The sequence below is a fragment of the Gopherus flavomarginatus genome, chromosome 7 (genome assembly GCF_025201925.1).
Source record: "Gopherus flavomarginatus isolate rGopFla2 chromosome 7, rGopFla2.mat.asm, whole genome shotgun sequence".
Taxonomy (NCBI): Eukaryota; Metazoa; Chordata; order Testudines; family Testudinidae; genus Gopherus; species Gopherus flavomarginatus.
This window is the reverse complement of record NC_066623.1, coordinates 7,279,536-7,307,161: the sequence shown is the minus strand read 5'-3', so window position 1 is coordinate 7,307,161 and position 27,626 is coordinate 7,279,536. Positions and strand designations below refer to the sequence as shown.

Here is a 27,626-nt window from a genome sequence, read left to right as displayed (position 1 = left end):
GTTAGAGCCCAGCTCTTTGCACATCTCCCCGAAACGCTACTGAATGGCATCCATCCACTCACCTGCCTCCACTCAGGGTACTGACCCCCTGTGCACTCAAGGACTCGAGCAGGGCGATCTGCCTCCACAATAGCTGGCTATATAGGCCATCTCGCCCCGCTATGATGGCTTAGCTTTGCCTAAGCCTGGGGAGCTCGACAGAGCATATTAACATTCCTCTCCCTTAGCCTCTCCACAGTTAATCTTCATTCCCACCAAAACACAAACACAACCAGACAGGAGATTATGGAAAGAAAAACAGCCAAAACCTCCCCAAAAGGCAAACGAATCAGGAACCAGCAAGAAAACAGTTGAAAAAGAAGAAACACCTTTAATTTTAAAATCTTTCCTTAAAAACATGTATATAAAGTTTACAGCATAAAAAATAATATCTCACTGGTATAAATGTGGCTAATAAGAGCTCTACAAATACATTTGTAAACCTAGGATAACGTTAACTCTTTGGTACCTTAGTTTGAACGCAGTTCCGTGTCTTTCCCTCATGATGGCTTAGGAGAGGTTAATAGGAAAAATGCAAATACAGGCGCTGTTCTGTTCAGAGATTCCACACAGGCCTAATAACGTGCTATAAAAAGGTGCAATCCCAACAGATTATCCATATTGTACCGTGCAAGGGTGAGAGAGGGGCTGAGAGGAGAGAAATCAATGGGCAAACTCACTAATGCATTGGAATTGGTAGTGCAGTCTATAAAGAGGGAAACAGCAAATGGGGCGCGGGTGAGACAGACCAGTCCCCTGTGTCATATGCCCTCCCACTGCTTGGCTCCTCAATTTCATTCATCCCCCAAGTCTAGAGGGAACGAATCACGTCTGGCCAAGCTCTTTTCACAGCAACTCAGGAGCAAACCTAGAACTCCTGCATGCCTGCGCTCTGGCACTCCAGATTTACACTGGGGTCTCTGAGTGCAGTGTTGCTCCTCCAAGGGAAACTGGGAATTCCATTTAACTGGTCCAGTGGGGAGGGTGCTGACTTGGTAGTCCTGGGTGCATTTCCCTGCTCTATCACTTGTGTGACCTTGGACAAATCACTTAGCCTCTCTGGGAATCAGTTCCCTTCGGTACAGTGCCTATACGAGGACTGTCCTGGCCCACAGGGGTGCTGTGAGGACAAATACATTAAAGACTGTGATGCGCACAGATACTCCTGTAATGGGGCCCAGAAAAGTACCATAGAGAGAAACAAATGGGTTGAGGCTGATAATCTGCTTGGCGGGCAGGCCCCTCCCCACCATTCCTTGTCTATAAGGCGTGGAGGTGATCATGACTGCAAGGTTGCGTGAGCACAGACTACCAGCATCAGTGTAACTTCACCTTTAAAAATGGCACTGCTGAGTGGCCCCAAGCAAAAGATGCGATTCTCTTTCATTTAACTCTCCATCAGGCAATCACGGCTCAAGATGACCTGCTTCCTAATCCCCTGTCCCTTCCCTGCAGGGTGTTCCCTTCCGTTCCAGCACTGCCACTTGAAGCCCAGGGCATGACCGAAGAGACAGCCTGTGTCAGATGTTCTGCGTCGGTTCTGACCTGGTGCTTCACACTTTGTCTCTTACCCATTGAATACCTTCAGAAACGCAGAAGGTTGAAACAAAGGTTAGAGCAACTAGAGATGTGCTAGGTCTGAAATGACTGCAAGTAGGAAGGAAGCTGCTGAGCCTATAACAAGGCTTGAAAGTGAGGGGAGGAGGAGCCCAGGAGACATGCTACGGGGATGAGTGGCTCATTTCACTGCAGTTTGATTTCACTGGGCAGAATTGCATTAATGGTTCTCTCCCCTCCCAATGTGTTACATTCCCAGCTGCTGCCACATCACTGAGACATGCTATGTTAGGCTTGTGTCAGCGACCTGTCTGAATCAGCCCAGGTTTCTGGATAGGCTTGACCTAAGCAAGTATCCATACAGGCCTGGAAATCCAGGGGCCGCAGCAGCTTGGTCCCATGGGTCATGGAGCAGAGTTGCCACCTGCAGCAATGTGATGTAAAAGCTGCAGATCAGTTGCCCTTCTGCTGTCTGAATAGAAACATTGCAGATAAACCACTGTGTCATATTTAGGGTTGCCAGCGCTGTAGGGCAGGGTCAGGAGCCAACCACTCTCTTAGCATTGTCTTAAGTGGGGAAAGGAGAGCATTTCCCTGGTATCCTGCATGCGTGTGTGGCAGTTGTGTGAGCCTATGCCAATATTTTAACCCCTTTGCAAAAACTGGCAAAGCTGGGATTGGCATCAATTGATGTGGGGGAAGATGAAGGGTCAGAATGAAGGCTCTGTCTCTTTAAATTCCCCCTCCCTTTATAGGGGAAGAGTGGGGGCAGCTGGCCAGTCACTCTTCGCTCCCCACCTGTTCTGGGACTGCCACCTGGCTTGCTATGAGGCAAGGGCGAGGGTCAAGTTAAAAGTCAGCTGGAGCAGGAATCCTGTAGGGAACAACCCTGCATGGTTGGGAGGAGGAGATAGATTAATGATATGGTAGTCTAGTTCTTTTTCTAACCTCTGTGCAGCGGAACAAGGAACGGATTCCCCTCCCTCCCCAGTGCTTGGGATGTGGCAAATCTCTCCCAAAACGATACAGCTATGAGATATCCCTCCCCTACTTAGTCCAGGATTGTGTACTGACATAACATGGCGTTCCTCAGGATCTCCATCCGACACTTATCAAGTACCCTGGATACACCCCGCCTGTTGGTGCTGTACCACCCAGAGAGTTGGCAATCTTAAATTAGGTGGGTCTTTAACATCAGTTTGGCCAACTTTCTACTGATTGCTCCTTGCCACTGCACGTCTAGCTCCCGTCTCACTGCTCCGACTCCACCAAGGACCTGCTGGTCCCCGCACGGGTGAATAGAGACAGCTCAGTTCCAAGTAAAGTCCACTGTGCTCCAGACTTTATAATGTGATGCAAAACACTAAACACGACTCTCCTTACATAAAACCCACCCAACCAAAAATGACAAACGTTAAATAGTCAAACATGTCAGTCTGAGAAGCATCTTAAATATGGAGAGAGACACTGTAGTGTAGCAAGACCCCTGGACGCACAGAAATTGTGACTGGCAGGAGGAAAGTGCATATATTGGAGCGGATAACTTTGTAATGACTGCAGATTAAAATAGGAGTTAAAAAAATATACCGGCAATGGGCCCAAACTGCAGCACTGGGTTCCCTTTTGGGGTTTTGGAGACACCATCATTTGGGGTCCTTGGAAAAGGGGTTCAGTCTGGACCCATCCCCCAACACTAAAAACAAACAAATAGTAACAATATAAAATAAAAACCCTAGAGGAATCGGTTCCCTTCAGGACAAATTATGGCTACAAAATTGATGGCAACAGATGGGTTAAAACATTTGTTGTCCCCAGAAGTCTGATGGATCCGGGTGGGGAGTTCAGAAGCAAAGAGAAAGAGAGAGAGGGTGTGAACCTTAACCCCTGGCAGGTTTTGGCCACAGAATTTCTTCTGGCAACTCTAAGGGGGTAGGTGTACTTTGGCCATGGAGCTGCCACCATTGTATCCATTGGCTGGTGGGGAATTCAAACAAGCAGACTCCTTTCTTTGAAAAGGGTTTTCTCTTCTTGGTGTTACTGAGGCTACCCAGCTGGACTCAGATTGGGGGAGGCTCACCTGGTCAGCACTGTCTGCCCTTATCCGAGTGGGTGTCTCACTCGGACACAAGGCAGCGAGTCACTGCACGCTCGCAGCAGGAGGTGAAACCAAAAAGTTTTCCAGCCCAGGGGACCGGAAGGCAAATCCAACTGTTCATGTCAAGCCCACAAGGGGCTGGAAGTAGCCAGACAGTGTTCAGCACCGGCACACCTTTGCCAGACTTCCCCTAGCCCCAGATTCACAAGGTCAGATTTGTACAGCTAAATTTTGCTTAGGGCTGGTGTGCGGGCGGGAGCTAATGGGTTCTTTAAATCACAGGTTCTATTTCAAGTAGTAGCATGGGACACCATAAAAAGAGAAATCTGCCCTGGCGGATAAAGGCTCTGACCAGAGAAGGGATCTATTAAATCCACCCAGATTGAGAGGTTTTAGAAATCTGGGACAAAAGCATGACACTATTTGATAAAAGCAGTATCCCTTCCAGGGAGGTTGATAAGAGGAGTGTCCCTTCATCTGGCTGAAGTTTTGGTGGCTTGTGCCCTACAGAGCACCCAAGAAACCGAGGAAAGGTGGGCTAATCCCGAGGATCTATGTTTTGTTGCTTCCCTGTGGTTTGGGGCATTTCTTGAGTCATGTCCACTGAACATGGATCTTGCACTACGATCGAGAGGATGCGTGTATAGGAAAAGAGTTGCCATTCACAGAATGATTCCTGAGGAGGATGGGATATGAGAAATCTGATCATATTTGCAGGAAATAGAGAAATGCCCCCGGCCATGGTTTTCTGTATTGCAGTTGCACTTGGCTGGCTACCACTAACAGTGCTATATTTAGTTTCACATTTTATTAAAAACATAACCCCCCTGCCACAGGTACCTGTTCCTCTTGCTTTAACTTTACAAATATGTCACCGTTAATGAGAGCTGATTGGAAAACACACCAAAATTGTCAATGCTTTTCGGTGGACAGTCTTAGACGGCTCTATAAACTGGCCAACAAACCTCCACAAAAAACGTCATTGAAAATTTGAACATTTCCAATCATCTCTGTTAATAAGAGCACAGCCACCGTGTGTGTGAGAGGGACAGGGAAGTGGATGAGCTAGAAGGAGCTGCGTGTGCGGAGGAAAAGGGTGCTAAGCAATTTGATGCTATTCAAAAGGCAGAAAATGCTGGTTTCCAAGCTGAAGACATTGTCATAACCTTCCCGTTTTGGGGGATTTTCATGGTTTCCTTGTTTTCCACCTGGTTTAACTCTTCAAATAATGAGTGGAAGCTCAGAGTACTACAGGTCACAGCCCTGCCAATGGGGTAGAGGAGGGGTTTGATGCAAGATGAGGGGTCTCCAGCATTTCCATTTTACATTCCACTTTCTAAGAGAAAGTCCCTGTCGTAGGCCCACTTCCCATCCGACAACCTGATCCTTCCTCCTCTGCTTGAGTCCCAAAATGTACCATCCTGCAAGGCTCCATGGATCCTGTCAGCATGAGAATGGCTACTCCTGGCAAACACAAATACTGCTTGTTGTTTAAAAGTTGGCTTCCCCCCATGTATTTGTACAGTCAAAAAGACTGTAAGTGGCAGGACCATAAACCCTATACAGCTCTTAGATGACTTCACAACCTCTCTCTCTCTCTCTTGATGTCCCTGGACCGCCTGGGCTTGTGTTTATGCAGCCTGGTTACTCACCTAGGGCAAGAGGCTGCAATTCATGTGAGGGACCCCGACGGCACGGAAAGGGGAACTCGTATGAACAAAGTAACATCAACTTCATACCATTGCTTTCCAAAGATAAAACAAAGTTTCAGGAACCAGCTGGGCTGAGAGACTTTCCCAGCAGGTGAGATAGGTTCCATGGCACTAGGGGATTAATGAATAGCCATTTTTGTTCCTATACTGGCCCTGGCTAGTGAATTAAGAGATCTTATTTGTTCCCTTTAAATGAGCGATATGGAGACTATCTAGGCTTAGAGTCCACACAGAGGAAGATAACACTGGAATGTGCTGCTGCTGCCACAGCAGAGTCATTATCAGAGCATCCCTGATTCCTGGCAGGCCCTTAGGAACCCAGAAAGAGGGTCAGCCTATGACACCTCCTTAGGGGTGGAGGAAAAGGGTGCTAATACCTGTACCACAGTGCTTGTGGTGCCGCATTCCTCTCAGAAAGGCTGGAGAGGACAAGAGGGGAAGAACGTGACTGGATTCTCCATGGCTCCTTTCTCCTCAGCGGCTGTAATAGCTCTGTTGTGCTTGAGAGAGAATCCAGTCAGTATGATCCTGTTCTCTAGTGACTGTGGCCTGGTCTATCGGCTTCCCGACACCCCACCAGGGAGCTGCAAGGAATCTGTCTGTCCAGCCCAGCCACGTATGGCAGTTGTACCAGAGCGTGGTAGATACGCAGAACATCAAAGAGGCAGCTTCGGTCCAGATGGACACTGCAATTCAGAGCCACCTGTTGCACCGGGGTGCGGGAAAAGAGGCTGGGATATCAAACAAATGGAGTGAACGGCAGCATCTCCTCTGGAGACCACTGGAGCCCTGCCCCTTGGTCTGGGAGCACTGCAGACTTCACTGTGAGGAGAAGAGGTTTGTCTGTGAGGAGAACCCACCTCGTCTCAGTAGCTTGATCAATGGGGTGGAGTGTGGCAGTGAGGCTGGGGGAGGGGAAAGGTGCCTCTATGGTCCACGTTGTCCTGGGAGGTGGGGCGGAGGGTGGGATAAAGAAGCACCCATCCAGGTTCTCCACCAAGTCTGGTTGCCCCCCAGATGGTCTCACTGGTAGGGTGTGGGGTAGCATCAGCCCTGCCCCTTCTACAGAAAACTCTCTTCCATGTCGTGGTGTCCTGGGCTTGGCTCCTGGCAGCCTGACTTTGGGTCAGGTTCCTCCTGTTCCCCTTCCTGCTGTAGGTCCAGGGGGCTGTCACAGGATATTGTGGACGCTGTGTTCACTTCGTTCAGAGTAGAACTAAAGGGGGAGGAGAGAAAGGAGAGAAATAAATGTGCTGTCTGTAATCGCTGATGTCCCAAGCAAGGGCCCACTTGCTAGGGGAGACACGGCTGGCTCTCTTGTGGCACAAGGAGTTACTATCTACGCCCCACAGCGGCCCAGTGCCATCCTCCATCTTAGACAGGCTCCAACTCCCACAGAACGATTGACAAAATGGAACTTAAATTCACCCCCATTATGGGCACACTGTGCAGCCATCAACGCCCCATGGGCTGTGCACACCTGGAGCGCTACCTGCTGTGTATACATAACAACGTGCTGTCCAGCCTCTCCCTGGGCCCCCAGCCCAGCATGGCGTGAGGACCTTGAATGCCAGCTGGCAGTGCAGATAGAACTGGGCAGCTGTGAAGGGAAAGGCCAGGCTGTGGGTAGATTTAAGGATCCTCAGAGTGAAGGGAGCTGATCCTGGAGCTGCTTTATCTGTTCTTCCTCCCTCAGCCCTGACCCCTTTCTACCTGACCACACCCTCCTGCTTCCACTTTTGTTATGTGAAGCATTTGTTGTTTAGGTCTCAGGACAGTCAGTGGTGACAGAGATCAGATTCGAGGGAAGCATGAAAGGGCCTGTGTTTGCTACCTGGCCCGGCTGACTGAAGCCTCCTGAGGGGCGTCGTCGATTCCGTCGGGCTTGGGGTCAGGAAGGGGGATGATGTAATCGTTGTCCCCCCCGTCCTGCTGCACGGCTGTATAAAGGACACTTCCGGTGCCAGAGCTGTGGGTGAGCCCGGCGCTGCTGACCCCGGGGATTCTGGGCCTTGTGCGCAGAACAGCCGGGTGGTCACTCTTCAGGAACTCTTCCTCGACCTGTTGGTACCTCTGCTCCCGCGGGGCAGGTTACAAAAGAAATGAGGTGGGTGAGAGGAGGTTGCACTAACCGGGGTCAAGCCGGCATCCTCAGGCATATAAAGAGAAACTACAGGGTCTGGGCCCTGTTCCCACTGGAGGCACCACACGGTGCACAGCTACAGTGCCCTCCACTGCAGGATCGCCCGGTGCTTCCCAGACACGAGTTAATGAAGCCCTCAGGGCAGCCCTGGGAGAGAGGAGGCTGATTTCCAAGCATTCACTGAGCGGCTCCATTTCTGGGCGAACCACCTGAGCTATCAGGGTAATACTGCTGTTCTCCATTGTGCTCTATGTCTGCGTGAGTGAGAGGAGAACCAAGCCTTCTGTGTCCAAAATCCGAGGCATGCCCGCGGATGGCTGGACAATTGGGGAAGCACGTGGAATGTAGTGACCCGAGAACACTGGTGAAGAGCAAGGAACAGAACTCAGATCTCCTGAGCCCCAATCCTGGGCGTCAACAACTAGACAATGCTCACACCTGACACTTGTCCCTCTCCTTTTGTGTATCCAGGCCACTCTGGGTATTACCAATATGCCTAGCCACGCTGGGAAATGTCACTTTACAAAAGGCTGCTGATTTTTTTCCTATGGCAAATTGATCTTTACAGCAAATTGCTGGAAACAATGTCGCTTTTCATTTTTTTCCTCTAAATTGACCAGCAAATGTATTTCAAGCCTTATGAATTAAACAGTTAACATTTCATTATCACCACTGACCCCGAAAGAGCCCGAAGCACTTTACCAAATCTCAAACAAACTATACACAGGGAGCACTTTGCCACCAAAGTCCAGCCACCTGTGAGTAAAGGCAAATGTTTAACTGCACACAGCAACACTACACAGCATTTAGGGCAGGAAGTGAATAAGACTGCTGTGTCCAGTTTGAACTGCAAGAGGGATTTACGTTGCCAGAATGTAATTGCTTGAGTTGGCATATGCCCTGGGAAACATAGGTGCCGACTTCCCCTCTTTCTCTGTGTGCTCAACCTCCCTCCCCCTGCCCCTGCTCCACCCCTTCCATGGGGCCCGGCCCCCATTTCAACCCCTTCCCCAAGGTCCCCGCCCCAAAGCTGCCCTCATTCCAACTCCTTCCCCAAATCTCCACCCTGCCTCTTCTCCGCATCCTCCCCTGAGCAAGCCATGTTCACAGCTGTTTGGTGGTGGCCGGGTGGGAAGTGCTGGGAGATAGGGGGAGGAGCGTGGACGTGGCATGCTCAGGGGACGAGTGGAGCTTGGCTGCCAGTGGGTTTTTCCCTGTGGGTGCTCCAGCCCCAGAGCACCCACGGAGTCGACGCATATGCTGGAGAATGGGATTAAGACCCCTTTCCCTCCCCAAAATACCTGGGGATCTTATAGATCAGAATTTGTCAGAGCCTCAGTTCTCCAGCTCATCTGAAAGATGTATCATCAAGTATTGAATATGTTTGGCTGTAAAATGGGGCTGATTTCTCATACAGACTCTGTATAGTTCAAGGATAGGTTACATTTAATTTAGACAAAGGAAGAAATGCCTGTGGTATATCTAACTAAGGTGCTTACATGTCCCATATTACTATAGCATCAGAACACCTCATAATCTTTAATGTATTTATCCTCACAACACTCCTGTGAAATAGGGCGGTGCTATTCTTCTCATTTTATAGATGGGGAACTGCGGCACAGAGAGATTCATTGCCCAAGGTCACACAAGAAGCCTGGCAGAGCAGGGACTTGAACCCGTCTCCCAAGCCCTAGGCTAGTACGCTAACCACTGAAGCCTCCTTCCTCTATAGTAGTGTCCTCCCCAGATTCCCAACATAGCATTCCTGGGACATACCTTCTTGTATCCATCTGCCAGGAGATTCCCCATAAGTACCACCAGCTGAGAGAAGGAAGGTCTTATCTCAAACTTCTCTTCCCAACATTTCTGCATGATGTCATAACTGAAGAGATTTGGGGCAGGGGGAAGAAGGACACCACAAAGAGTTAGATGGCGGAAGGGGTAATGGAGCCAGTTTGAGGAGATGGGGCTAGTGCAAACGTGCACGGTGAACACTTACATCTCGTTGGAAGCATGGGTGGGTTTAGACATTCGATAGCCACATTTGATGGCATTGTAGAACTGCTCATTCATGGGTAGTTCAGGGTATGGAGTCCCACCTAGGAGGAGAAAGAAGAGCTAGAAATTAAGCTAACGGGGAGGCTCCACCACACTGTCAGTGTTGTTATGACACCAGCACCACCCTCCCTCTCGTCTGTTCACCATTCCTATCCCACCTTCATTACCAGTCCTGTGTGAGTCAGTGTGTGATAGGACAAGGCTCTGTCACAGAGGACCACTCCTGGGCATGGGTGGGACGCGACTCAGGGATGGGTATCTTTCTCCCACAGTGGGACTGGAGGGAGATTCAGGGACAAGTCCTGTGGGACCCGTGTGGTCCTGGAAGGTAGGTTGTGTTCTGTTGAAGGAAGGTGATACTCAGGGCACTTACCCAGAGTGAATATCTCCCAGAGGAGGATCCCAAAAGACCACACATCACTCAGGGTTGTGTAGAGGTTGTTGAAGATGCTCTCAGGTGCCATCCATTTCAAAGGCAGGAAGGTCTGTGAGGACGAGAGAGAGCAGGAATGGGTTAGGCCCATGAGTCAGCCAAGCCTCTGGGGACAGCTCACTTCTGCACCAATAAGCAGGGAAGTTGGACACCTTCCCCTTGACTCTTCAGAGAGCCCAGTTTACAAAGGCTGAGGGAGAGCCCCTTGGAGCAACTCTCAAGCACTTTGCATCAACTGTTTCCTTTAGGGCCTTGAGTCCCATTTCCCAGAGCAGGTGTTACACTGACCCTTGTCAGATGGGACAAGGAGAACTGCAGTCCCCTTCACAGTTCCACTCAGTACCGACACTTGCTGTCCCCCTGCTGAGGTCTCTCCCCCACTCACACCATCATGGAGAGGTTCTGGCCCTGCAAAGCCACCTCCCTTCCAGGGAGGAGTTCTCCTGCTGGGCCACTACACCAGCCTGGCCAAATGGCTATTGGCTTTCTGAGACAGACCTGCAGCTGCTGAAAGGAGCCAAAATGACAGCCCGGGGATAGAAGGCCCCAGTGTCCCCCGGTGCAGCTGCAACACGAGCGTCCCTCACGTTCGCTCTCCAGTGCACCTCAGCTCTGACCAGGAGAAGCTGCCTTCTCAGGTCAGGCACCAGCTCAATTTCTACATCCATTCTCGTCTCAGACAACAAGCCTGATTGCTGCAATGGAGGCTTTTGTGACACGGACACCCAGCCTTCGACTGAGCCTACTGACTCAGCGGACCCCAGGCCATTGAAATGCAGTCACAGGGTGACTTTCCACCCATCCCAGTCTAAGCTGGATGTTTGAAACCTGGCAAATGTGCATCACTATGAATCAGGCTGACCAGATGTCCCGATTTTATAGGGACAATCCCAATTTTTGGATCTTTTTCTTATATAAGCTCCTGTTACTCCCCATCCTCTGTCCCGATTTTTCACATTTGCTGTCTGGTCAGCCTACTATGAATAGAGCTGACAGAACAGGACCTGACTGGAGATTTCTAAGAAGCCAGGAAGAGAGGACCAAGACAGAGATCCTACTCCTCTTCTCTCTGTGTTTCCTGTCTTTGGCCCAATCCGGCCCTGCTTGTGCTGCACTGAAACTCGCCTGGCTCTATCAGCTTGCGTGCAGTTTCAGCTGCGTGGTGCCCTGTGCTGGATGTGGATTTCCTTGCGCAACTGGTATCAAAAATAATCCCCAGGAAGGATTGCGAAGGGGGCTGGTTTCATTTCCTATTTTATCAGGAACAGCAGCGGCAGCAAAGCTGGATTGGAAAGCCCCAGCCCTGCTGTGGAGGGAAAAAAGGCGGGGCCTTGCCCCCTGCCCATGAACTGAGTGGGTGGCCAAGGCTCCTGTGTTACACTGGCTGCTTCTGGCTTCCAAGCAACGAGGGCAGCTCACCTACCCCTGCCGAGCTCTCCACTCCCAGCTTTGCCTGGCTAGCAGTGATTCAGCAAGAGAAGGAGAGTGGAACAGAGGAGCCCTGACACGATTCCACTGTGGTTTGGTGGCTCAACCCCTGCACTAGCACTCAGGACCTAGGTTCTAGCCCCAGCTCTGCCACTCACCTGCTGAGTGACCCTGGGCAAGTCCCTTCTCCTCTCTGTGCCTCAGTTTCCTCATCTGTAAAGTGAGGTAATAACACTGACCTCCTTCGTAAAGCTCCTCGAAAACTGCTGATGTGATGGGGTAGGGATTATTCATCTTCCCCCAGCACTGCCTCACCTATTGGAATTTAAAACAAAGACAACATCCTGGAGGATGCTCATTGGAACCTAGGGCCCATTTCGATTTGAAAGACCCGAATCTCCTTCCTTGAAAGCACTCACATGTGAGCCTGCAGAAAAGCGCTTCCTCTTTCTGTGCGGTCTAGTGGTTAGAGCAGGGGCTTGGGAGTCGGAAGATCCGGATCCCATCCCCAGCTCTGCAAGTGACTCATGGTGATGCAGCTTTGACTCTCCAAGCCCCAGCCTCTCAATATGAAGGATGGTTCAGAGCGACTAGCCGCACAGGGATAGGGTGAGGGGTGATCCCGTGCTCTGGGGTCCTTGAACAAGAGGGGCTGTATTCATCGGCGGTTACTAGTGCTGTTTTCTAAGTTCCTGCATAGGACCCTAGAAAGCACATTCATGTGGTTCCATTAGAGGTAAAGCTGGGGTTAGTGTAAGAGGGGTAAAGGGGGGCAGAGGGAAATCTCCCCCTATTCTCCCTGACTTGGGGGACCAGTGCACCCACAGCTCCCCCTCCTCCGTGGCTGGTGGGGACAGGTCCCCGCCTATCTAGTCTAACCACTATGTAACACTGCAAGGCAAAGCACGCTGGGAACTGGGATGCAAACGGCACTAATTACCCTTAGCACTTGTTGCCATTTCAGAGGCAGGGGAATATTCAAGGAGCTGACTGAGGAGATATCCGAGCCATAAGCAATTATCTTTGAAAAGTCATGGAAGATGGGAGACATTCCAGAAGACTGGAAAAGGGCAAATATAGTGCCCATATATAATAAGGACAACCTGGGGAATTACAGACCAGTCAGCTTCTGTATCCGGAAAGATAATGGAGCAAATAATTAAGCAATCAACTTGCAAACACCTAGGAGATGATAAGGTGATAAAAGTCAGCACAGATTTGTCAAGAACAAATTGTGTCAAACCAACCTGATAGCTTTCTTTGACAGGGTAACAAGCCTTGTGGATGGAGGAGGAAGCAGCAGATGCGGTATATCTTGACGTTAGTAAGGCCTTGTCTACACTACAGAGTTGCAGCGCTGGTGAGGGGGTTACAGCGCTGCAACTTAGGTGGTGTACACACTTGCACAGCACGGCCAGCGCTGCAACTCCCTGGTTGCAGCGCTGGCTGTACTCCGGTCGAGCCTCGGGTGTAGAGGATCCAGCGCTGGTGATCCAGCGCTGGTAAGCAAGTGTAGACACCCACCAGCGTTTTTATTGACCTCCGTGGCATAAGCAGGTATCCCAGCATACCTTAGAAGCCTCTCTGGTAATCATGCAAACTCCACTGCCCTGGGCTCACCTGACCCCTCCTTTAAATGCCCCGGGAATTTTAAAAATCCCCTTCCTGTTTGCTCAGCCAGGTGTGGAGTGCAATTAATCAATCAATCACTCAGCAACCATGCCTCCACGCACCAAACGAGCCCCAGCATGGACCAATGCAGAGCTGCAGGACCTCATAAGTGTTTGGGGAGAGGAGGCTGTGCAAGCACAGCTGCGCTCCAGAAGGAGAAATTATGATACCTATGGGCAGATATCGCAGTCCTTGATGAGAAGGGGCCATGAACGGGACGCGTTGCAGTGCAGGGTCAAAATTAAAGAGCTGAGGAGTGTTTACTGCAAAGCTCGTGAGGGAAATCGCCGCTCAGGAGCTGCCCCCACGACCTGCCGTTTTTACCAGGAGCTGGATGCCATACTTGGGTGTGACCCCACTGCCAATCCTAGGAGCACGATGGAGAGTTCAGAGCAGGGAGAAGTGGGGGAGGTTGTAGAGGACGGTGACAGTGAGGTTACTGGCATGGAGGGAGACACCCCGGAGTCCCAGTACACATGCAGCCAGGAGCTCTTCTCAAGCCAGGAGGAGGCTAGCCAGTCGCAGCAGCTGGAAGTTGATGGTGAGGAAGAAGCTGAGGATCGTGCTCGGGGTAAGTAGATTTTTATGTTTTGGGAGAGGAGGGTTTTGGTTATGGCTGCCTGCATGCATGCCTAAACGTGGAATAGCCCATTGATTTGCTCTATCACGTCTCCGTAATCTGCCTCAGTAATCTCTCGAAAAGTTGCAGCAAGAGCGTTTGCAATTTGCTTTCTCAAATTGATCGGGAGAGCCACCATGGTCCCTGTCCTGGTCAGGCTAACTCGTCCGATCCACTGTGCAGCGAGGGGTGGGGGGACCATGGCTGCACACAGGCAAGCTGCATAGGGGCTAGGGCGGTATCCACATTCCTGTAGAAGACCCTCCCTCTCTTCCCAGGTAACACGCAGCAGTGATATGTCTGGCAGTAGGAAACCCTGTTGAGAGTTTAGGGATACTTGAGTGCAGGGCGCCAGGTTGGCGTTTCCCCAGCCCATGGCGCTCTGTTGTTAACCCCCCCCCCTCCCAGCACGTAGCCAGCCACGTGGTGCGCTCCGGTGTTCCCCACCCCCCCTCCAAGCAGGCATCCAGCACCGCGGTGTGCTCCTGTGTTCCCCACCCCCCCTCCAAGCAGGCATCCAGCACCACGGTGCGCTCCGGTGTTCCCAACCCCCCCTCCCAGCACGTAAGCATCCACGCAGTGTGCTCCGGTGTTATGCACCCCCCTCCAAGCAGGCATCCAGCACCGTGGTGTGCTCCTGTGTTCCCCACCCCCCCTCCAAGCAGGTATCCAGCACCGCGGTGCTTCCCCCCCCCACCAGCAGGACAGCGTGAACGCGGACCAAAGAACACCCCCCCCCAAGCAGCTCACCACCTTCCTGTTCACTACTGTCCCCTCTTCAGGACACCAGCTACCTCCTGTACCCATTGATGATAAACCCCAGTGACCCATTGGTCAATTCCCACTCCCAAGGGGAAATCGGGGCAAAACCACTCACCCCATTGCTCGCCATGACTTAGCTTGCCTGCCCTCTCTGTGTTATGTGAGGTATGTGAGAAGGATGCTACCAAAAGTCTAAAAAGTCCTTCAATGTGTGATAATAAACAATGTAGCCTTTGTGTATTACATGGTTCTATCTCTCTTTTTTCTAGTGACCTTGACTACTGCAGCCGGATCACCGGCCTCACGTAGGTTGCAGAACTTGAGACGGAATCCTAGAAAATCAAAAGACGAATTGATCAAATCTGTTATGAGCCACTACAACAGAGAAAGTAGGAAGACACAGGAATGGAGAGAGAAGATGTATGAATGGAGAAAGAGTGTACATGAATGGAGGCAAACAGAAAGCAGGAGAAAGGAATTGTCTGCCAAAAAAACCACAAAGCAGATGATAAGCCTCCTTGCTCGCCAAACTGAGTCTTTCGAGTCTCTTGTAGCCATGCAGACAAATATGTACCGTTGTAACCCACAGCCCTCCCAAAGCCCTCTTCCTTGTTCCCCAGTATTTCCACAAAACAACTTTCTCCAGCAGCCAGTTCCTTATTATCCCCAGCTGCCCCCAACACCTGTACGATCACCTACCAGCCCTGATAACTATAATTCTTACCCTGTTCACTCCACCCCCATTATTCTGCAGCATAGTAATCCTGAAGTGCAGCAGACATTGAATAGTGATCAAAATAGGACATATTCAAACCTGTGAATGTACAGTCCACCACCCCAACCCCCTTGCCTGTTATGTACTGTATGTTGAATAAAGGTTTTTTTTCTTTTTCACTACGTTATATTATTGCTGGAAGTGGTAAATATTATACACCAAGGTAAAGCAAAGCACATCAAATGCATCAAACATTACTGTTGGCTCTCAGCATCAAATTGCTCCCTTAAAGCATCCCTAATCCTTGAAGCCCTTTCCTGGGCCTCCCTATTAGCCCTGCTCTCTGGCTGAGCAAACTCATCCTCTAGGCGTCGAACCTCGGAGGTCCATTCCTCACTGAATCTTTCACCCTTCCCTTCACAAATATTATGGAGGGTACAGCACGCGGATATAACAGCGGTGATGCTGCTTTCCACCAAATCTAGCTTCCCATAAAGAAAGCGCCAACGTGCTTTCAAACGGCCAAAAGCACACTCCACAGTCATTCTGCACCGGCTCAGCCTGTAGTTGAACCGGTCCTTGCTCCTGTCAAGCTTCCCTGTATATGGTTTCATGAGCCAGGGCATTAAGGGGTAAGCGGGGTCTCCAAGGATCACAGTGGGCATTTCGACGTCCCCTACTGTGATCTTGCGGTCTGGGAAAAAAGTCCCGGCCCTCAGCCTCCTGAACAGGGAACTGTTCCTAAAGATGCGTGCATCGTGCACCTTTCCAGGCCATCCTGAGTAAATGTCAGTGAAACGCCCACGGTGATCCACAAGCGCTTGCAGAACCACGGAGAAATACCCCTTGCGATTAACGTACTCTGATGCCAGGTGGGGTGGTGACAGAATAGGAATATGCATCCCATCTATTGCCCCTCCACAGTTAGGGAACCCCATTTCTGCAAAACCATCCACTATGTCCTGCACGTTCCCAAGAGTCATGGTTCTTCTTAGCAGGGTGCAATTAATGGCTGTGCAAACTTGCATCAGCACCATTCCAACGGTAGACTTTCCCACTCCAAACTGGTTCGCCACCGATCTGAAGCAGTCTGGAGTTGCCAGCTTCCAGATTGCAATAGCTACCCACTTCTCCACTGGCAGGGCAGCTCTCAATCTCGTGTCCCTGCGCCGCAGGGTAGGGGCGAGCTCAGCACACAGTGCCATGAAAGTGGCTTTTCTCATCCGAAAGTTCTGCAGCCACTGCTCGTCATCCCAGGATTGCAGGACGATGTGATCCCACCACTGAGTGCTGGTTTCCCGAGCCCAAACGCGCCGGTCCACGGAGCTGAGCACGTCTGTTACTGCCACAAGCAATTTACTGTCTTCACAGTGAGGCGATTCAATATCATCGTCTGACTCCTCACTGTCACTGTCACTTTGCAGCTGAAGGAATAGCTCCACTGCCATGCGTGATGTGCTAGCAACATTCATCAATAAGGTCGTCAGCTGCTCAGGCTCCATTTATAACAAAAATCGCAGAAAAAGCGCTGTAGAATCACAATGCCGCCAAACTGCTCGGAATGCGTAGCAAAGCACCACGGGGCGTTGGAACAGGAAGCGGAAAGACACTCACACTTCCTTCCCCTTCCCACAAGCCACAGCGCCAAAATGGGACGAGGTGCTCTGTGGGATAGCTGCCCACAATGCACCACTCCCAACAGCGCTGCAAGTGCTGTAAATGTGGCCACACTGCAGCGCTGGTTGCTGTAAGTGTGGCCACTCTGCAGCGCTGGCCCTATACAGCTGTACTAACACAGCTGTAACTACCAGAGCTGCAAAACTGTAAGTGTAGACATGGCCTAAGGCTTTTGATACTGTCTCGCATGACCTTCTCATAAACAAACGAGGGAAATGCAACCCAGATGGAGCTACTATAAAGTGGGTGCATAACTGGTTGGAAAATCATTCCCAGAGAGTAGTTATCAGGGGGTCACAGTCATGCTGGAAGGGCATAATGAGTGTTGGTTCTGGGTCTGGTTAAGTTCAGTATCTTAAATCAGTGATTTAGATAATGGCATAGGGAGTACACTTTTAAAGTTTGTGGATAATACCAAGCTGGGCAGGCTTGCAAGTGCTTTGGAGGATAGGATTAAAATTCAAAATGATCTGGACAAACTGGAGAAATGGTTTGAAGTAAATAGGACGAAATTCAATAAGGACAAATGCCAAGCACTCCACTTAGGAAGGAACAATCAGTTGCACACATACAAAATGGGAAATGACTGCCTAGGTAGGAGTATGCGGAAATGGATCTGAGGGCCATAGTGGATCACAAGCTAAATATGAATCAACAGTGTAATGCTGTTGAAAAAAAGCAAACCTCATTCTGGGATGTATTAGCAGGAGTAAGCAAGACAAGAGAAGTAATTCTTCTGCTCTACTCTGTCTGATTAGGCCTCAGCTGGAGTATTGTGTCCAGTTCTGGGTGCCACATTTCAGGAAAGATGTGGACAAATAGGAGAAAGTGCAGAGAAGAGCAACAAATATGATTAAAGGTCTAGAAAACATGACCTATGAGGGAAGATTGAAAAAATTGGGTTTGTTTAGTTGGAGAAGAGGAGACTGAGAGGGAACATGATAACAGTTTTCAAATACCTAAAAGATTGTTACAAGCAGGAGGGAGAAAAATTGTTCTTCTTAACCGCTGAGGATAGGACAAAAACAATGGGCTTAAATTGCAACAAGGGCAGTTTAGGCTGGACACAAGGAAAGACTTCCTGTAAGAGTGGTTAAGCCCTGGAATAAATTGCCTAGGGAGGTTGTACAATCTCCATCATTGGGGATTTTTAACAAACACCTGTCAGAGCTGGGCGAGTGCTGGGGACTGGACTAGATGATCTCTCGAGCTCCCTTCCAATTCTATGATTCTATGATTTATTGTCAGGATAATAGACTGTTTGGACTATTTGGGGAGGCAGAGAGGATCAAGAGAGTCAGGTGAGAGTTCTGCCCCCATCCTTGGGAAGAGAATTCCCACCTGGTAGAACAAGATGTGTGTGTGTGGCTGCTGGAAGGGGCAGGAAGAGAGGGGACCTGGGTCCCTGACTCACGCTGCCTTTGGAGATGTAGTTGGAATCCCTCATGATATCTCTGGCCAGGCCAAAGTCACAGATCTTCACCAGCTTCCCCTCGCAGATGAGGACGTTCCTTGCTGCCAGGTCTCGGTGCACACACTGTAGGGGAGAAGACAGGGTGCCATTAGATGGGGGACCCGGGCCACAGAACCCCAGCAACAGAAGGTGCCATGAAGGTTGTCATGGTACCAGAGCAACCCCTCCTAGAGATCAGTGAAACGAGCAATGATGCAGACTGGAGATGGACAGTTGGAGTCTAGGAGCAGCAGAGTTAGGCCAGCCTGGATTACGTCTTCATGTACCCCGGGCATAGCATGTTCACTGGATTTGCTCAAGCATTGCACTGGCACCAGCAAAGAAAAAGGGTTTCTCCAGTATCAATCCATCACTGAAGCACCGACAGTTGATATTCCTGGCATCTCATTTAATGCAAGCTGCCTGGCCAGGCATGTGAAAGGGACTGGGAGACCCGCCTGTCTCATGGGGGCACCAGAAATGTCACTCTAGGCTTCTCTCTAGGGCTGTCCCCATTGCTGTCACACCCCAGCTATATACTTTTCCTAACAAACAATAGAGCTTTGGTTACACTGACAATTGACCTAAGCTCAGCCAGTCGAATTAGCCTTGGAGACCCCGGGAGCTCTCTCCTCATTGGCAGTTCAGCTTTAATACCCACTGACACATCTGTTTCCAGAAGCCTTTAGGCTGTGAGTGTGCTAGTGATGGCTGTTTGTTCATTGGCACAGCACTGGCCTCTGGTGAGGATGCTTAGGCTGGCTCTGAGGAAAGGAAACCAGATAGCACCAGGACCATGCGGAAAGCGGCTCACAGGGGCTGCAGGCTGGGGGTTTGGAAGGCAGTGCTTGGCCTGATTGGAGCCAGACCTACTTTAACATGTAGTATGGCTACACAGGCCCCAGGACAGTGCCAGCAAGTCAAGGCGATCAGTGGCTATTTGATGCAAAGGCCTGTTCTCTCCTGAGGGAGGCAGCATTGTCAAAGAGGCAGAGTCGGCTCCTGGTGAAGCCCAGCTGAAGGTTTGGCTGGTCAAGAGGGCTTTCGTGTCACACACCAACAAGGAGCTTTGATTTCTTCCCTTTCAGAGTCAACTCCCGCCAAACCCACCTGGAGACTCGGCACACGTACGTTTTTGGATGCAAGGAACTCCATCCCGTTGGCCACCTGGAAACTAAACCCAACCAGGTCTGTGTAGCTGAGGAGTGGGGACTCGTTTATCAGGGTCACGCGGTCCGTCCTTTCGGGAGCTGGAGGGAGGAAAAAGGCACAACGGCTGTTACCACACAGATTAAAGCTGGGGCTTGTGTCTGTGGGAACAGAAGCTGGTCTGGGGTTTTTCAGGCCTCTATAGAGCCTCAGTGTAGGAGAAACTGTGCCAGCACTGTTCTGGCTCAGCAGACCCTGGGGGAATCAGCTCACATCCCAACCAGCTCCTAAAGGGAAGGAAACCAGTCACTCTGTCACGAACACCATCTTCCTCCCTTCTAGAGACTCCCGTTACCTGAGGGGGAATAGCTGTCCAGCTCGTAGGGGGTGCCGTAGTTGGAAGACTCAATGTCAGCATACTTGATCTCTCCCTTCATATCAGACATGGGAACGTAGTCCAGAGAGTCATCTTTGCTCATATCCATGTAGCCCCCATCGCTTTCGACAGAGAAGGAGGTGAGACTGGAATGGGGAAGCAAAGAAACCATTCAGAACAGATCGTGTAAGAGAAAGGTTGGAGTGGATTTCAGATTCAGAGAAGGGAGGCTTAATTTCAGGTACTGTGGTTACGGAGGGCCAGAATTCCAAACGTAAGGCATGGACAATGGCACACGTATCATTGCTCAGGCCTGAGTTGTGGGTGCAAATTCTGATGCACGAAGCAGGTACTGGCACTTGCATGGCCACATGTGAGCAAATGCCCCTTTTCCACATGCACCTTGGAAATCTGTTGCATATCTGAGGTGTGCACAACTGTATGCACATATCCACACATGCCTAAGGGCAAAAATCTGACTCTGGATTTCCTTCTCTCTCCACAGGAGAGGGGTCCACCCGAGGTGAGGCTAGGGGGAGCGCTGGTGTCATGGTATAATTCCCCACTCTGAACCTTAGCGTCCAAAAGATGGAGTACCAGCATGAATTCCTCTAAGCTCAATTACCAGCTTAGTACTTGTAGCGCTGCCACCAACCAGGAATTCCAGTGCCTGGTACACTCTGGTCCCCCCACACCTTGTCTGGGGACCCCCAAGACCCAGTCCCTCTGGATCTTAACACAAGGAAAGTAAACCCTTTCCCTCACCGTTGCCTCTCCCAGACTTCCCCTCCCTGGGTTACCCTGGAAGATCACTGTGATTCAAACTCCTTGAATCTTAAAACAGAGAGGAAAATCCACCTTCCCCCCTCCTTCTCTCTCCCCCTCCCAGACTCTCCCTGAGAGAGAAAGTAATCCTAACACAGAGAGAAATGAACCTTTCTCTCCCCCAATTCCCTGGTGGATCCAGACCCAGTCCCCTGGGGTCTCACCAGAATAAAAAAACAATCAGGTTCTTAAACAAGAAAAGCTTTTAATTAAAGAAAGAAAAAACAGTAAAAATTATCTTTGTAAATTTAAAATGGAATAGGTACAGGGTCTTTCAGCTATAGACACTGGGAATACCCTCCCAGCCTAAGTATACAAGTACAAATTAAAATCCTTTCAGCAAAATACAAATTTGAACTCCTCCCAGCCAAATACACATTTGCAAATAAAGAAAACAAACATAAGCCTAACTCGCCTTATCACCTAGTACTTACTATTCTGGATCTATAAGAACCTGTATCAGGGAGATTGGAGAGAAACCTGGTTGCATGTCTGGTCACTTTCAGAATCCAGAGAGAACCACCACCAAAATCTAACAGTACACACACAAACTTCCCTCCCTCAAGATTTGAAAGTATCTTGTCCCCTGATTGGTCCTCTGGTCAGGTGACAGCCAGGCTCACTGAACTTGTTAACCCTTTACAGGCAAAAGAGACATGAAGTACTCCTGTTCTATTAACCCTTAGCTATCTGTTTATGACAGCTGGTACCTTTGAAAGCACTGGGAATGAATGACTCTGCAGATTGAACTGCCTTCTTCTCTCAGGAGAGGTGGCAGGAGCCACGCATACTGAGTTTTTAAAATCCTCATTCTTTAGTTAACCACTGGGCCACATCTCCTATAAGGCCTGAGCCCAGCCTCTCTAAGCACATCTGCAACTTGGTGCCTGCATTTTTTCCCACGTGGGCTTTTGGACAGGGAGGCAACTCACATTGGTGCAGGCTAACGGGGTCCTTAGAGGGAGGCCTGTGGTCTGTATGCAGAAGCATGTGCAAATTTGCCTGCTTATTCTTGTGTGCCTGTGTGTAGGCGGGCAGCTGGGCTGCAGCAAAACACCCCTTGCAGTGAGCGCAGTCTTTAAATGGTTAATGCTAAACCAAACTCAAGGTTGGCTCTGTGCCTTTAAACTAGTAAACACAAGAGATGACTGCTTAGTTACAGTGTTTAAGTGGAAGCCAAGCCCTTGAGCTGTCCTGCCTCCCCCACCCCTAGTATTCTGGGCTGGGACTAAGAACTTCCTCTTCTGTCCCTCTCTCACTCAGCACTGCCCAGTTCCGCCACGGGCAAGCCTTCTTAACTGGCCTGCTGGCTCCCTATTGGTCAGTGTCTCCTCATGGCCCTTCTAGGCCTCGGGAGGACTAAGTCTCATTGGTAGTCTGGCCCTGAGCAGGTTTTCCTTAAGCAAAAGAGTCCAGAGACTTTGAAGATCTGGGCCAGGCTGCCAGGACCCAAAGCCTCTAGCAGGCAGCAGAGAAGGCCTGACAGAGCCCATCACAGTGTCATATCTAATTACCCATTTGCCTGTGCTACTATGGTAACCCCGTACACAAAACTTGAGGTCTCCTTTTGGGCCTAACTGCCTAAATAGTAACTATCAGTTGTAGGGTTGCTAACTTTCTAATCGCACAAAACCGAACACCCCAGCCCTGTCCCTTTCCCAGGGCCCCACCCCTTCTCTGAGGCTCCGCCCCTGCTTGTTCCCTTCCCCCTCCCGTCATCATTCGCTCTCCCCTACCCTCACTCACTTTCACTGGGCTGGGGCAGAGGGTTGGGGTGTGGGAGGGGGCTGACGGCTCTGGCTGGAGGTGCAGCTCTGGGGTGGGGGTGGGACTGAGGGTTTTGGGGTGCGGGAGAGGCCTCTGGGCAGGGGATTGGGGTGCAGGGGGTATGGGCTCTGGGTGGGGCCAGAAATGAGGGGTTCAGGGTATGGGAGAGGGTTCCAGGCTGGGGCAGGGGTTGGGGTGTGTGTGTGGGGGGGTGAGGACTCCAGCTGGGGTTGCAGGCTCTGGGGTGGGGCCAGGGATAAGGGGTTTGGGGTGCAGGAGGGGACTGGGGTGTTCTGGGGGTCTGGTCTCCGCCTTGAGGGGTGGGCGTTGGGATGCGGCTGGGGATGAGGGGTGCGGGGTGTAGGAGGGGGTGCGGGGTCCTGGCAGCACTTACTGTGGCTCCCAGGAAGCAGCTCCCAGGTCCCTGTGGCCCCTAGACAGATGAATGGCCAGGGAGGCTCTGCAGGCACCGCCTCCACAGCTCCTATTAGTTGCAGTTCTCAGCCAATGGGAGCTGCGGAGCGGGCACTCGGGGCAGGGGCAGCGTGCAGAGCTTCCCGGGCCCTGGCCACCCCAGCGCCTAGGGGGCGCAGGGACCTGGCGTCTGCTTCCGGGAGCTTCCAGGAGCAGTGCACAGCTAGGGCAGGCAGGGAGCCTGCCTTATCCCTGGGCCCCTGCTGTGCTGCCAAACGGACTTTTAACGACCTGGTAAATGGTGCTGACCAGAGCCGCCAGGACCCCTTTTCGACCGGGCATTCCAGTTGAAAACCGGACACCTTGCAACCCTAATCCATTTAGAGTGCACAAATGCAACTGGCATGCAGAAATCCAAGGTTTTGCACCTGCCAAAATTCCCCTGTGAAAAACTGCTGCATGCACAAAATTGCAGCTAGCATTTTCAAGGCCTTAATTTGAAGACTGAGCCCAGATTAACGTTCTTTTGTTCAACATTTATTATTGTCTCATCTGACTTGAAATGGAAACTGCAAGAGCTTCCATCAATGTACTGACCGCCTGTCTCATTTCACTATTGTTTCTATGCGCTGGGACAAAACCCTGCTTTGTAACATCCATCTGCAATGCCTCTCAGTCAATCCACACAGAGATTCCCACGCCTCTTACAGCAGCCGGACAGTAACAGGACTATTTTCCTCTTTTTCAGCTGGGGAAAAAACGCTGTCACAAGGCTGCGCTAAATCTGCCCACTTTGGCACTGAGCGCAACAGGGCCTGTTCTGCAAATGAAGAATTAAGAGGAAAAATTCCAGGGCGGGACCCAGATCCGCAAAGGTATTTAGGTTCCTAACTTCCATTGAAATCAATGTATTGCAGATCTGCTTCATAGGTTAGCCTATCCATAAGTCACTAGTCTTCCCCAGTGTGAACAAGAGAACATAATCTTTAGGGGTTAGTGCCCCAAAAGGACAGGACCCTGCTATGGCTGGCTAGGATGGCTGCATTCATAAAGGAAATAGAAGGCAGCGGCGCCAGAACTGGGTGGGCCATGGCTCCCCCACTTTTAAAAGTGGGAGAGGATAGTCCTCCCACAGTCTACTGGTAAGGCTGAGCGACATGGGAGGGGCTAGAGAGAAGTGAGCAGGGAGTGGGTCTTGGGAGGAAGGGGCAGTGCAAAGGTGGGGCCTTCAGGGAAGTCAAAGTGCAAGGATGGGGGCTCAGGGAGAAAGGGCGGGGCCTTGGGGGAAGGGGAGACCCGGGGGCGGGGCCATAGTCTTGATCGCCATTGGCCCCCCCTACTTTATAGACCTGCTGCTGCTCCTGAGAAGGCTATTTCTTAAAAAAGGCACCTGTACACCTTGTCCTCTTCGGAGGCATTCCCATACACCTCCATCTCTCGCCTTGCTTTCTCAGTGTAGTACTGGAGGAAGGTGTGCTTGTTCCGGAGCAGATAGTCCACGAGGTCTCCATAGCGGCAATACTCTGTTATGATATAGATGGGGCCTGCAGGAAAGGAGAACGCTTGAGTCAGGTGTGGGCTTGGGGCAGCTTTGCTGGCTCAAGGCCAGGACTGTCCTTTTATTACCAACCAAAGCTGGGTGGAAAATGCGTTTTCTGTCTTGTGAAAATTTTCAAAATAAGAAAAATTTTCCTGTCCTGAATTAAGATGAAAAGTTGAAATCTTGAAAACTGTCATGAACTGAAAAACCCCTCAGATGTTTGGTTCTGGGTCAGCTGAAACATTTCATTTCCGTTTTGACCATTTTTTATTGACAAACAATTTTTTGACTATGCTTACCTTAAATTTCAAAACAAGAAGTCACTTTGAGACAGAAAATTGGCATCTTTCATTGTGAAAATGTCAACAATTTCTACACTTTTCTTTTCAGCATTTTCTTTTTAGTTGAAAAATTTGTCCAAACTGGCTTCTTCCTGAGAACAGGTTCAGTTTGACAAATTGGCATTTTCCAGTGAAATTCCTGACCAGCTTTACTGCCAACCCCTTTGCAAAGAGGTCACTGCACGGTCTCACAACCACTTGTAAAGGGGCTCAGGGAGCCCCAGGGAGGAAGGCTCACTGCTTTTCTGGGGATTTGGGACACTCAGATGAATGGAGAGCAGGCAGGACCACTGGCCTTCGAGTCTGGAGCACCGTTGGCTACCTGGGCTCTCCACAAAGCATTGGCCCCTCTCATGGGTCATGCTGCTGGAAGGAAATTGGATGGAGATCATTTTCTTATGCCTGCTGCTGGAGGGGGATGGACACACAGCAGAGAGGAGTGAAGTCTTGCAACTCATGCAGAGTTTTCTCCCGTTCATGCAGCAGGCCCATGTGCACAGATGGGCCACCTAAGCTCAGCCTGATGACCATGCTAAGGGTGGTGGCCTCTAAGCAGGATGTTAGTGTTTGGGGCAGTAGTGGGAGGGGACAGGCACCAGCTGTGATGAAGGGGGATCATGTCCAGGGGAGGGGCAGGGGAGGGAACAGGTACCTCCTTTGGTGCAGGCTCCAAGCAAGTTGACAATGTTTAGGTGAGGCCCCAGGTGGCTCATGATCTTCAGCTCAGACATCAGGGCCTGCTTCTCGCTGCTCCTTGCGGTAGCTGTTAAACAGATGCATCAGTAAGATGAAATAAGAATGCTGAGGTGTGAGAGATGAGAGCACGACCCTGACATATGCACGGCCCCCAAAGAACTGGTGTAACATACACAGCAGTGGTTCTGTGGAAGGAGAAGTGCTTGGAGAACAAGGCTAGGAACCGGGAGCTCCTGAGTGCTTAGCCAGGCCCTGATACTGACATAAGCAACTCCTTCTGATTCCTGCTTACCTAGACCTTTGCCTTTTGGAGAGAAGGCAAGAAAGATAGTGGTGCTTTAAAATAAATCCCTGTCCATGCCAGGCAGTGGCCACAGAACCCTGCTAGAATCATCTGTGAGTGAACAGACCTATAGCTAGCACCGTCCTGGTCCCCCCATGGGCAGGGCTGGGAGAGGTGAAACAAATGACTGACCCAGCTGGTGTCTATGCAGGAGGAGGGAATGTCTCCTGGCGGGAGGGAAGGACACAGTGGAGGAGAATGACAGAAGAGGGATACAGTGGCAGTGAACGAAGGGGAGAGATGGTGGGAAACTCACATTTGAGCATTTTCACGGCCACTCGCATCGTGGATTGCGAATGGCTCAGGCCATGGGCCGTTGCCTCCACCACTCGGCCAAAGGCTCCGGATCCGAGAGTGCGCCCTGCAGCAAAACACCAGGGAGATGCAGATTTCAGCTGCAACGGCAACGCTCAGAGGGCCAGACAGGAGGGGCCCACAAGGCAGCTGCTCAGAAAGTGTGCGTCCCTTTACTGGAAAGACAGCAACACCGCACACCCACAGCAATCGCAGCAGGGAATGGCGGTAGCTGGGAGTTATGATGTCTGTGCCAGGCTGATTTCCGCCTGCTGGGAAGCACATTAATAAAGAGGAAAAGCCTGAGGCTCCTTTCCCAAACAGAACTGTAGCTATTCCAGATGTGGTCACCAGGGGTAGCACTGTTTGACAATTCCATACCCGCAGAGGTTCGTTCTCAGAGATGCTTTATTCTGCCTGGTTTCCTTCTGACAGTTCAGCAAGCATTTTGACCAGGGCCTGGATGTATCAGCCCTGAGATTTCTAATTGGTCCTGTCCCCCACTCTGTGTTCCCCCATGCATGTCAGCACCAGGCCTACCAAAAATTCCTGAGCCCAAGGAAAATCCTGGATGTTTCTACCCCACCCATATGCCCCCTGCTCTCCGACCCGGTCCTGCTCTCCCAGTCCCACAAGCGGTTGTGAAGGGTTTCAAGCTCCTCAGGTAAAGGGCTGTAGGACAATGGGGAATGCTCACATTGTTATTCCCACAATGGAGGCGGTTCTTCAATGCTGAACGTGGGTTCATGGAGGGTCCCACACGTGCTAGTGTGCTCCCCTCCTCTGGGGCTGCCTCCGGTGCCGGGAGCACAGCCAACATCACCCTGATGCTGCCCAAGAGGCTAGGCCTGCAGTGACGAGCTGAATTCCTGTCTCTGATCTGCACAGCAGTGCCTATGGTTCAGGTGGAGCGGAGAGAGAAGCATAGCCTAGAGGCAGGGCCACCGGACCTGCCAGCCCTGCTGAATGTGCCTCACTTTCCCACCCCAAAGCAGGCAGTAGCCCAGTGAATTCCCCTAAATGCTCTAAGGAACACAGGCTCTGGGAGCGATCTGGATGTGCTTCCCATGCCCCATCTCTCAATGCTAAGAGCGTCGGTGGATTGGTGACACACATCCCATGAAAGCGCATCTGTCGCACGCCTCCTGCACAACTGGCCCTGGCCACAGGCCCACCCTCTGGTATTGGAGGCTTGCTCTCCCTCTGTGGGGTCATGGATTTGTGCCCCATTCTTTTACATCCCTTTCACTGAGCATCCCACAGTGATTCCTGCTGAGCACACGGTACCTAGCACTAGCTTGTCCCTGGAGAGCTCCCAGCTGCAGTCGTAGGGGAGCTGCATCGGATCCACATAGATGTACTCGTGTCCATCAGAGCTGACCGACTCAATCACCTTCCAGCGGATTTCATAGCGAGGCTTCTGGAGAAGGGGAAGGGAGGGGAGAAGAGGGAGCTGAGAGAGGGGCTGTGCTGGGAGGTGTCCCCTGCAGACAGTGACCCTGCACCCTCTGCCTCCCGC

The 27,626-nt window shown here is 51.0% G+C and overlaps 1 protein-coding gene across 1 annotated transcript in view; it reads right to left on the bottom strand.

Moving 5' to 3' along the window:
• Nucleotides 1–356: 356 nt before the first annotated feature.
• PDGFRB (platelet derived growth factor receptor beta) overlaps nt 357–27,626 on the bottom strand; it is a 70,066-nt gene continuing 42,796 nt past the window's right edge. Inside the window, exons 12-23 of the mRNA XM_050961512.1 lie at nt 27,395–27,527; nt 26,070–26,174; nt 25,427–25,537; nt 24,284–24,437; nt 19,867–20,033; nt 19,494–19,612; nt 18,324–18,446; nt 9,978–10,089; nt 9,546–9,645; nt 9,323–9,428; nt 7,238–7,476; nt 357–6,619 (exon numbers count right to left, since the gene is read on the bottom strand). Coding sequence (XP_050817469.1) covers nt 6,466–6,619; nt 7,238–7,476; nt 9,323–9,428; nt 9,546–9,645; nt 9,978–10,089; nt 18,324–18,446; nt 19,494–19,612; nt 19,867–20,033; nt 24,284–24,437; nt 25,427–25,537; nt 26,070–26,174; nt 27,395–27,527 — 1,623 coding nt within the window. The 3' untranslated portion in view covers nt 357–6,465. The remainder of the gene's footprint in view (nt 6,620–7,237; nt 7,477–9,322; nt 9,429–9,545; nt 9,646–9,977; nt 10,090–18,323; nt 18,447–19,493; nt 19,613–19,866; nt 20,034–24,283; nt 24,438–25,426; nt 25,538–26,069; nt 26,175–27,394; nt 27,528–27,626) is intronic.